The sequence below is a fragment of the Salminus brasiliensis genome, chromosome 8 (genome assembly GCF_030463535.1).
Source record: "Salminus brasiliensis chromosome 8, fSalBra1.hap2, whole genome shotgun sequence".
NCBI classification, from domain to species: domain Eukaryota; kingdom Metazoa; phylum Chordata; class Actinopteri; order Characiformes; family Bryconidae; genus Salminus; species Salminus brasiliensis.
The window spans coordinates 12,822,015-12,834,279 of record NC_132885.1 but is presented as its reverse complement, the minus strand read 5'-3'; the positions used below and the strand labels follow the sequence as shown (position 1 = coordinate 12,834,279).

The following is a 12,265-nucleotide window of genomic DNA, read 5'->3' as shown; positions in this document are numbered from 1 at the left end:
CACAGAGAGAGACATGCACACAGAGACAGACACACGCACAGACAGACAAACACACAGACAGACAGACAGACAGACAGACAGAGAGACAGACAGACACAGAGACAGACAGACACAGAGAGAGAGAGACAGACAGACACAGAGAGAGAGAGACAGACACACACAGAGAGACACACGCACACACACAGACACACGCACAGAAAGACACACATAGACACACACAGAGAAAGACACACACACACACAGAGAAAGACACACACACACAGAAAGACACACACACAGAGAGAGAAAGACACACACACAGAGAGAGAAAGACACACACACAGAGAGAGAAAGACACACACACAGAGAGAGAAAGACACACACACAGAGAGAGAAAGACACACACACACACACACACACACAGAGAAAGACACACACACACACACACAGAGAAAGACACACACACACAGAGAAAGACACACACACAGACAGACACACACACAGAGACACACAGAGAGACACAGACACATTAAAATATACAGCCCAGGAAATGCAGAGTACAGAGCTCCATCTAAACCTACTTTCTAGTGCTGCTAAATCCTGGTGGAGAAGAGCTCCTCTTTCATGTTCAGCTGAAGGGATGGTCCACATGACAGGGTACACACACAAATGTTTAACATGAAAAGAATCACAAATGTGCTGTAATTCTCAGTTGAACACGCAGCCAGAGACGCAGCGGCAGTGAGGGAGTCTTTCCAGGTATGAGAGTGATGGAAAGTGCAAACTAGCATGTATGGCACACTTAATATATTCAACCTGACATGTGAACACACTGCCAACACCACACTGATACAGACACACACATTAACATCTGACAGACGCACCAAAGCAAAGGGACTTGAACAGAGTTAGGGTAATGCGTGTAGGGTAAAGCTTCATGGTGAATGGTTGGTAAATAATACAGGGGAAATACCAGGATCCAAAGCATGTTTTGACTTTTATTAACTGAAATTTGGAATTTCAACCTGTCAAATTTGATATTAAACTCTCAGTGTGTGGCAGAGAAAACGCATCACTCACCAACAGCTCGCTCGTAGATGCTGTTCATCACCATGGGGGGCTGTAGCAGGCCGTCCGATTGGCTGAGCAGTCCAACCTGCCCCACACAGCTATCAAAAGATCGATTGAGAATCTTCCGTGTGTCTGGGTACTCCTGGAATAGAGTGCAAAACACACTGTCACTGTATTGATCATGTTTGTGAATTATAGAGACACACAGAGTCAAGCTGAGACCTGGGAAAAGTCAAAACTTTCAAACTGTGAACACCACAAAACTGCACCGAATTCCCAAAGCACACACAGCGGACACAAGGCTGTGTGGGGTTTCCAAAAAAATGCTGCCGCTGTTCAATCCAAGACTTTAAACAATGAGCACAGGGGAAAAAGCTTGCAAGATTAGGTCATGGAAAAGCTCTTAATTCTTCTGATTAGCAGAGCCGTCAGCAACAGAAAGAACTGGCTAGATTCTTCTGATTTCCAGCCACTGTCTCTTGGGCAAGGGGGGGGGGGGGGCAGAATGAGGGAGAATGGGAATATAGAAAGTCATTTCATTATCCTGCCCTGGGGTCTAGGCTCATGGTGAAATATGCTAATACGATTGGCAGATCTCAAACACTGGAGGGGAAATCACAGAGCCATCAGATGTGTCTTTTAATGGCTTGTACAGACAGCAGCACACAAGCTGCATGTGATTGGTTAATTGTGGCCCATTAGGAAAGCAAACTGAGGGCATATATATTTAAACTGGGGGTGTGTTTACTCAGCATCTGCCATTGGTAGGGATGGGGGGGGTAGGTCTTCTTTTAGTATGGTGTGCGCAAGTGTGTCTGTGTGTGTGTATGTGTGTGTGTGTGTGTGTGTGTGTGTGGGGGGGGGGGGGTGTAGTATCTGGGCAACACAAAAGAGGGCTGCTTTCCAAGTCACACAGTAGGCACTTCATTCAAGGAAGGAGACGGTGCACTGGTGCTTTTCTCTGCCATTTATGAGTATCCTGTTTTCTTGATTGGCAGAGCAGTTGCAGTGTGAGGGGTAAGAGGGATTTGCTTTGAGGAACAATTGGCTTGAGTCAATGGGCTTGGGTGAGGATCAAATTTAGAAACCCTGGGAATGCCCTGGAATTTTACAGATGTGAAAAATGATTTTCTATTCTATTAGTTCTATTAAACCCGTCTCCTGTTCAGTGGGGTGATCTGGAGCTTGAAATATCTGTCTGAATGTGACAGGACCAGACTGCTCATGTCATATCATTTCGTAAATATTGGAAGGCTGGGGTCAGGTTTCTCACAGGCCATTTCTGGTTAGCGGTGGTCTGGTCCAAGCTGGGTTTAGAAATATATTTTATAAGCAATATTTGGGTTAGGACTCCCAACCAATGTCCCTACCAATTAAAGCTTAGAGAACTGTGTTCTTCGGTTCCAGGCCAGGTCTGTCCAGTTCTCTCCTTAGACAAACCAACTAAGCCTGTCAATTAACAGGTGAGCTGAATCAGAAGACTACAGACAGTAGATCCATGAGACAGATGGGGTGGGGGTGGGGGAGGGGGGGGGGTAGAATGAGGGGGTGGTCTGAGGAAAGAAGAGACAGTGCAGGCTCCAAAATGAGATTACAACAGGGGGATCAATGAGGAATCCTGGGCCAACTTTGCCATTTGCCTTTTTTTTTTAATCAGAAAAAAACAAAAGAGCACAGAGCTTGCAATTTCACAAAGAGGATGTGAGTCAGGAAATGCAGGGGCATCAATGAAAATGAACAGAGCAGAGAAGATAGGAGAGGGGGAGTGTAAAGAAAAAAAAAAAAAAAGGAGTATACATCAAATCAGGTCAGAACGTGAAGAGAGGGGGGGAAAGGGATGAAGAGATGGGGAAAGAGAAAGGAAAAAATGTGCTGGTGCAGCAACGTGGCAGGATCCAAAGATCATAAAGATCAGAGAAGCTTAAGACTTCTAGAGCTTGACGCGGCACAGGAATGACTAAGACAGCGTCTCCACCCGCACTCAGCCCGGCTGAGGCTGCAAGAAAGCAGAAAAGAAAAGCACCCGGCTCAGGGATTGGTGTGTGGAATAAGAACGCTCATCAAACTGGTGTTAAGCTACACTGGCAAGGTAGGCTCGATTGAATTAGGCTGGATGGGAGGGATTTTCAAATCCTTCTCATTAGAACTTCAGTGAAAGGAAGTAAGATCAGTTTAGATTAGTACAGGACAGGACAATAGATTTCCTCCACACGTGTTTGAGCGTGTGCATTTTCAGAACTTTGTAAAGACCTAAGCTCTTTGTAAGAACAACTTTTTTTGTGGAAAGTCGTTGTGTAACTCTGGATGACCAGTTTCCATTCTCAGCTCCTGATGCCAGCCCGACTCACTGGGCCAAGTTTCTCCACTAGAATATTTAGAAGACTCAACACTTTCAGTCTAAGGAGACTCTTCACAAGGTGCTTGTTCAGCCTTTCCAGCAGCAATTCACTAGAAACTGATCTGTCTATAGCTGCCATCAGGCTCTTGCAACTGACCCGGAAGGCAGCAGCACGACTCCACTTCAATCGTCACAAGTTTAGCCGTCCTTTGCCGTCTTCCCTTCGCTGGACGCATTAGATTGAAAACCCTGATGCTGGCCTACAAAGCCAAAATCGGATCCATACTAGAGCCCCTCAAGCTTTAATATGGCTCAGCTTGTCTGGCCAGCCTTCAAAACGCATGGAAGACAAGCATCAGCACGGACACCCACGTTGAGGAACAAACGTCCATGTCCCTTGCTATCGTCAAACACTGACTGACAATCCATCTTACTGTGAAGCAACTGAATCTCTCACTTATTCAAATGTGACGTACTGCACTTATGTAATGCCTTTCTATCTATCTGCACTGACTCTTACCCTCCATCCACACTAGCAAGACGACAAGTCACTTACATTGCCCCAAGTTTGTCTATTATGTGGGCGTGTACAAGGCCCAGCTTTCGACTGTAATAGAATGTAATGGGCAAAACAAATACTTTGCATGTATCTATTTTTTTTTCCTGAAAAATCATAATTAAATACGTGTATTTTGTCCTGTATATGTGCACAGATCATCTAAAATGGAAAGACAGAAGAAGTGGTTCTGAGGCTCTCTTCCATGTTCATCACCACACTGTTGAGTATAGGAACACAATGCTGGTAGGAACCACCCCCATATGTGTCTACAACTGGTGGAAAATGTTGGAGCCAAATCGTTTAGGATGTTCCATCACGGTTTCATTCATTTGCATAAAGTTTAGGAAATATCAATTCAGTCGCTTGTCGCTACATTGCAGCTACAGATTGAGTACTCCCATAGGAAATGACTGGTCAGTTGTCGCCTGCTAGCGTGAACACATGGTTATTCTAGAAGGAGCTTAGCTCAATGTTGCAAAAGTAGATACAATAAATAAATAAATAAATAAATAAAAGCAGACACTCCACTACAAATGTAGCTTATTTACTTAACTCTAACTACACCAAACTGTTGCTTTTTGGTTTATCTGAGGTTAAAGTTAGGCAACAGTAATACAGAAGTCAATGAAAATACTCACTAATAGAGTAACACTGCATGTCCCTGTCTTTGCTGACCAATTGTACCAGCAGACACCCAGAGTGGAACAAGTGGTCAGGGCTTCACTTCCTTTATTGAGAGACAGGCAAGAAAACAGGATGGGCTGAATGAACAAAAAAGGAAAAGCATGAGAGATAGTTGAATGAAAGGGAGATGGAGCTAAGGAGAAAGAGAATGGAGAAGTACTGAATGAAAAGTGTCATGGTCCGGTTCCCACGGCCTACTCGGTCTACTCAGCCCCTGTGTACTGTGCGCACACACCCATACACACACAGCTCCAGGACGCACCGGCATATCTTCAACAATCTCCACTTCTGTCCTAATCAGCACAATAAAGAACTCATTTGAACCTGCTGTGTAAAACAAAAGCAGCCCGGCAGGCCCGGCAGGCCCCGCAGACCCCCCAGGCTCCAGGACAGCATAGGCCACGGTTTCCTAAGCCCAGGAGGGACAGAAAAAGTCTCTGAACCGCAGTTCCTCCAGCCTCCCCACCCTGGGTTGCTTCTCATTATCAATGCCTACACTGTAACAAGATTATCACACAGCTATTTAGACGGCTGCTTGAGAAAGCTGCTGAAAAGGATGTGATTAGATCTGGCTGCTGCATAATGGCATTTAGACTGGAGAGGAGACACAAGAACGTCTGCACTAAGCCATCTGTATTCACCTACGTTTCTTTTTTCTCCATTTGACCCTTTCTTTACTTTGACCATCTTCTCTTCCTTTCTTCGCAGTTTGCTTCATTGTTTCTGGTTTGCCTTTTTTTTTTTTTTTTTTTTTTTAATTGTGCACAAAGAGTTGCTCTTTGATGTCTCTGGGAGAGCTCATAATTAGTGAAGTGTGAAGTTAGGTCAGGGGAAATGGACACAAAGTGGTTTTAGGCACGACAACTTGGAGGATTAGATTTTCCCTAAAGCAAAGCGGCACACTGGAGAATGCAAAAGAACATAAAGACGCATTTTAATTATAGCTCCGAGACAGGAGTTAACTTTTGTTCTTCTTTTGTACTTTTATAATATGTTGATTCTGGATTAAAATGAATTAAAAAGACCTTAAAAAAAAACCTACCAAAATAAAAGCAAGTTAAATAAGACTGATTCTCCTTGCATTAGATCTGTCTGGATGATGTAACCCTGCAACAATGAGGGTTGCACCAATGTATTGTTTGGGTGATAAAATCTGTCATTTTTAAAGTTAAAGTGAATCAGGGGGGGGGAACATTACCAAAGAGGGTCCCACCCTTGTTATGCACATTTAGCAGTACATACAGTTTTTATATATAACCCTTTTTGCTTTGACTATAGTGTTTGTCCCCACCACTGGTGCATGGTGACGGCTCAGGGGCAGGCAAAAGCCCTTATATTTAGATGTAAGACACAAAGCATACACAAAAGCCATTTATCTTTTAAATGATATATGAATAAATTACTACTAACAGTCAGTAATAAAAACTATATACTATCTTTAAAGCGGTCAATTCTGATTTCTAGTTTACTTTTACTTTAAGGTCACATGGGTTTACCACTATCAGTGACTTTCAGTGAAAATACTGAACAGAATACAGAATACAAATCTACATAAGCTTTATAACAAAAAAAGGCTGTTAAGACTGGCTTTAAGACTGATTTAAATGGTTATGTAAAAATATCTCTCAGTATGTAACAAAACAAAAATGTTACATTTCTTTCAGACCCTAGTAACAAACCCTCATATCATGCATGCCTAGAATGACCACTAATCACGCCGTCTCGTCATTCTGTTTGCTCCCACAGCCGTGCCACACTCCGGGGGGGATCGATTGCCTCCCATCAGTCCCAGTGCCCCCCTCTCTTGCTACGCCCCATTGACGACCATGACGGCCCTTCCACAGCCCATAAAACATAATGAACATGAATCTTTATTTCAGAAGAACAATCTCACCACTGCACAGCCATGCCCATCGCTCGCCGCCTGCCGCCCCGTATGGAGGGCCCACAGTAACCATCAATCCACCGTCCACAGGGGCCGCTCCATTGTCCAGCCTAATTACACACAATTTTGGAGCAGTTGGAGACCTGGGGGGCAGTGTGTGTGTGATGAGGCTAGAGTGTGTATACACACACACACGTGTGTTTCAGGGCAGGGTCCTGGGGCGAGCATATGGATGCTCTGTAAGCCAGATGCAGAGGAGGAGAGCAGGCTCTAACGCTCTGCTGGAGGTAAATTCCAGCAGCTCAGGAAAACTGACGAGGTGAAAGTGGACAGGCAGTGGGGCGTCTGCCCAAAGCACCCCTGTGAGTGCCTTGGAGGCTTTCAGAAGACTATTTTCACTGATATCCAGAGATGAGAATAAAACGTCTCAGTCAATTCTACTGAGTAAAACAAGCTATCCCCCACATTTCCATAAAGATGCCTCCAGAGCACAAATTTCCATTGGCTCTTCACAAGCCAATAAATTAATGTTTCAGATTTCAGCTTTTAAACAAAGAATTACAATAAAACAAGCAATAATTAGTGTATATTTCATCATCCTGGTATTGGGGGCTATCATTGCACCAGTGCAATGAAAAAGCCCAATCTTACATTTGTTTTAATATCTCCAGTGTTATTGGTGTAGAATGTATAAGTTGTTGTTTTTTGCTAGATTTTGCCCTTGGGACACTTAAGAAGGAGAAAAAAAAAAAAAACAACTCAAACATTAAAGAGACAACGAGGGGAGGTAGGGGAAAGCATGACACACATTAACAAATGTAACATGGATATTTTATGTAGTTAATCAGGTTAAAATAGAACATCCTTTCGGTCTTCCTGTTGCATAGCAATGTCATCTTGACAGACAATTTTCTCAAGATTTTCCCTGTAGACCAAAAGTACTATAAAAGTACTGTAAAAGTTCTCAGAAAGTGTTAGTTTTTAATAACCAAAATCTAAGGGTATACCAACGCATCAAAACATTTATCTCACAATGCATACAATGTCCCCAAATAAGCCCAAACTGTTGACTGTCTAACTTTTAATGAAGATTTGACAAGACAAATTGTACTATAGCTGTAGTACGTCTACACGTATATAATAAATACACAATTCCATTTTATTACACCATTTTATAGCGCTAACGTCTCCTCTCCCACAAATCATATTTATTCTGATTAATATATTCGAATGCATTTAGATTAGAAATCTCATCTGGCTCAAACAGCTTATAATTATACTGAATTAATTGTTTGCATCGATTTACCAGGCTCTTTAACCTCTGTCAGTTACAATTAACCCCACCTATGGGATAAGTTGTAATAATTGCACAGTGCTTCCGGCTGAATTATTCACCAATGGTTTTCATTTATAGGAGAGAAGCCTGTAGAAATCCTTAAAAATGTATATTGTAAAAAACAATAGAAGCTCAACTACAATCAGAATACTCCTTTTAACCAAACTATAATCAGCTGATATTGTCTGTTCACATATTTTAAATAACTGTTTCGATAAAGCCACTAAATGGCCTTTTTTTAATAATGAAGTGCCAGTCCTGAAAGTCCTGAAGTGCTGCTTTTATGGGAATGTGCATGTGCGAGTGTTCCTGAGAGGGAGATAACTGTGCGTTCCGAGGTACCATCACAATGAAGAACCGTTAAACTGTGGGTCTAATGGATCAATCGCCACTGCTGGTTAGTATTCATGTGTGGGCGAAACAGCAGAACCACACAAATCTGCACCTAACTTCTGCACCTATCCTGAGACAAAGGAAGAGTAAGGGGGATCCAGAAAGAGAGAGTAAGAGAGGTTATGAACGCACCACAGAGAGCGTGCTGGTCGGGGAACACGCTGCGACGCTACATCTCACTGTATTCAGTCCTCATTTCTAATTCCACAGACACACACCACTAATGCTCCACTGTTCCCTCTCATATTCAATTGCACATTTACACACTCTAAGTGTGTGCTTCAGCAGGGAAACGGCACACAATGGAGGCTGAAAAGCGCACAGAAATGCCATTGTGGTGCTGTGCAGTTATATCACTTTCCCTGGAGGCGTAGAGCTGACCTCGGTCAAAGAGAATCTCTGCACAGAGGAAAAAAAGGCTCTTCAAGCTATGAATATGCTCAACACCTGTGACTAAACGGTTCCTAGTGTTAGGTACTTCACAGAGGTGTAACAAAGGGAGGGAGAGCAGCAGAAAAGTAAGTAGCGCTAGGCTAGCAGGCTAAGCTTACAGGGTTTTAGGGCCAGAGGACTATTCTGGCTAGAAGGCTATGCTAGGAGTGCCAGGGCTTACCCAGTGGTTATGCTACTCTACTATGCAAGTTCAGGGGCCCCAAACTTCAGAAACCCAAAACACTCACTCAATTTTTACCACTTACGTCAGAGAGCAGCTACTTCTTTAGTTACCTCCGAGTTTTATGCTACAAATAGTTAGCAGAGAGGCTATTGTTCTAGGTAATAGTGAAAAATAAAAAAAAAAAGACCCTTGCAGCTAGGCGAGAAGGTCAGGTTACCAAACCTCCAGGGCTAAAAACCATGGGACTCCGCGGCTAAGAAGCTTACCTGGCTAGATGGCAGAAGGGCTCGGAGCACCACGAGCTGGATCATCCCTCTCAGGTTCCCCTCCATTGACATGGACCTCCGCAAGGTCTCCATGGCCTCGTGGTTGGACTTCCCCAAGAGTGGCTCTCCATTCACCGCAATCAGCTGGTCATTGATGCGCAGGCGACCGTCCTGCAGACACAAGAGCAATCAATCACGCGCCGATAAAGCCTGAACAAAGACATGTCCCATAAGTCACTCACTGTTCAGAACTCATAGCACTGACTGGGATCATTTCCTACATCTAGGCCTTGACCTACTTTCTAAGGGCTAAAACCATGACTTTTTGCCACCTCATCTGAATGAACTTCTAAAGCGTTGCCTTAGCCTGGAGCTGTCTGTATTCTGCACTAAGCTGAGCCCGTGGAGGCCTGCTGTCGAGGAGCAACGGCTCCCCATGCCGAGCAGCCCTGTCTCTATGGCACTGTATAAGCACATTATAGGACATGCATATTACATGCAGAGTAAAAAGCCCTAAAGTTCATTATGATTAATATTAATTAGTTTTCACACCAGAGCCCTCTGATCTGGCTCCCTTATCTTCAGGCAAGAGAGAGAGACAGAGAGAGAGAGAGAAAGAGAGAGAGAGAGAGAGAGAGAGAGAGAGAGAGAGAGAGAGAAAGAACAACTATGAGGGTTAAACCAGAAAAGTGGGCTAAGTGGAGTAACAGCTGGTCAGATATAAGCCAGACAAATGCTAATCGTTAATGACTGATAACAGTCTGCTACATTCACACTCAAAGGATTTAGCTCCGTTACAAAATTACACTGACGATGGGTCCATTTGTACATGTAATACGATACTGCCTTGTCTGTAGCTCCCTCACCTCCTACTGGAGTACAACCCAAATATTGATTCCCAACACATAGCTACGGGTGTGCGTTCAAACACCTCCTATCAATACCCAGACGTGTAGCCCATTCAGCAGCCAAGTAAGTGCAAAATGAAGTCATGTGGAGTAAAAGCTGTGAATGATGGGACGTGTATATTAATGAAGCTTTATGGGACAGATTTAAGTGCCTGCAGAAGTGTCTTTCAGCAGGGGCACCAAAATAGCTTGCGGATGACAAATGTGAAATGTCAAAAACGCGAGCGCGCACACACCCACACACACACCACCACATCACGGCACTCTCTGACCCGTGACCCTGCTCTTTAACTGGGTGCCCTAATGGAGATGGCGGTGCTGAAATAGCTCTGAGCACTGTCTGGCTGAAGATGATGAGACGGGTGGTCATTACAGTGGTGTCTGCCTCTGTAAACCTTTCCACCTAGCATCATGAGGCTGAGTGAATGGTCTAGGCTCTAAGCAGTCAAACAGCTAGAAAATGTCTCATTCCGTGTTCCTCTACAAAGTGCTCTGTTGGCATTTTCAACTCACACACACACACAAATATATATATATATATATATATATATATATATATATATATATATATATATATATATATATATATACACAGTGCCCTCCATAATTATTGGCACTCCTGGTTAAGAGGTGTTCTTTAACTTCTAATAAATTGAGTTTTTTTCTAAATAATATAGGATGGAAAAAAAGAGTAAAATCCAACCTTTAACTCAAGTGAATTTATTCAGTAGGGAAAAAAATCCCACATTAAGAAATAATTGTTTAACATCAAATGATGTGTGCCACAATTATTGGCACCCCTGATGTTAATACTTTGTATAACCCCCTTTTGCCAACAAAACAGCACCTAATCTTCTCTTATAATGTTTCACAAGATGGGAGAATACAGATAGAGAGATCTTTAACCATTTCTCTTTGCACAATCTCTCTAAATCATCCAGCGACCTGGGTCCTCTCGTCTGCACTCTCCTCTTCAGCTCACCCCACAGGTTTTCAGTGGGGTTGAGGTCTGGGGACTGAGATGGCCATGGGAGGAGCTTGATTCTGTGTGTTGTGAACCAGTTCTGTGTAGATTTGGCCATATGTTTTGGGTCATTATCTTGCTGAAAAACCCAGTGACGACCCATCTTCAGCTTTTGGGCAGAAGCCACCAGATTTTGTTTTAAAATGTCCTGGTATTTCAAAGCATTCATGATGCCATGCACTCTAACAAGGTTCCCAGGGCCTTTGGAAGAGAAACAGGCCCACAGCATCACTGATCCTCCCCCATATTTCACAGTGGGCATGAGGTGCTTTTCTGCATTCTCAGCTCTTGTGTTACGCCAGACCCACTTAGAGCATTTGTTGCCAAAAAGCTCTATCTTAGTTTCATCTGACCAAAGCACACGGTCCCAGTTGAAGTTCCAGTACTGCTTAGCAAACTCCAAACGTTTGCGTTTATGATTGTGAGTGAGAAAAGGTTTTTTCCGTGCATGCCTCCCAAACAGCTTGTTGGCATGCAGATAGCGCCTGATGGTTGTTTTGGAGACTTTGTGACCCCAAGAAGCTACCATTTGTTGCAATTCTGTAACAGTGAGCTTTGGAGACCTTTTTATTTCTCTTATCATCCTCCTCACTGTGCGTGGTGGCAAAATAAACTTGCGCCCTCGTCCAGGCTTGTTTACCACTGTTCCAGTTGTTTTAAACTTCTTAATTCCTCTGACAGGCAGGCGTAGGTGAGTGGCTATTTTCTTGTAGCCATTGCCTGACTTGTGGAGGTCAACACACATCTGCCTTACTTGAATGGTATGTTCCTTTGTCTTTCCCATGTTGAATAGAAATGGCCTCGGTGTCACATCATATTTATACCCCAGGGAAACAGGAAGTTGTGAATTACTAATTAAATGTTCCTACATACTCTGATCAACTTCGTAAACTACTGTAGAATTGACAGAAATACTTTAATTACGTTTATTTCCTAAGAAATGTTAGGGGTGCCAATAATTGTGGAACAGGTGATTTTATGAAGAATAATTATTTCTTAGTCAGGGATTTTTTTTTCCCCCTTAAAATTCACTTGAGTTGAAAGTCTTTGCATGTAAACATAGCCACTGGAGCGTTCTCTCGTCAGAGATGGAAAAACGCAGATAATCAGTTCAAGAATATACATATATTATATATATACATATATAATGTGTGCGTGTGTTTGTGTGTGTGTGTGTATATATATATATATATATATATATATATA

The 12,265-nt window shown here is 43.1% G+C and overlaps 1 protein-coding gene across 6 annotated transcripts in view; it reads right to left on the bottom strand.

The window, feature by feature from the left end:
• Nucleotides 1–12,265, bottom strand: part of pard3bb (par-3 family cell polarity regulator beta b) — a 297,029-nt gene that overhangs the window by 134,739 nt on the left and 150,025 nt on the right. For all 6 annotated transcript variants that reach the window (XM_072685655.1, XM_072685657.1, XM_072685659.1 and 3 more), the window contains 2 exons: nt 9,128–9,298; nt 1,060–1,192 (listed from right to left, as the gene is read on the bottom strand). In XM_072685655.1, coding sequence (XP_072541756.1) covers nt 1,060–1,192; nt 9,128–9,298 — 304 coding nt within the window. The remainder of the gene's footprint in view (nt 1–1,059; nt 1,193–9,127; nt 9,299–12,265) is intronic.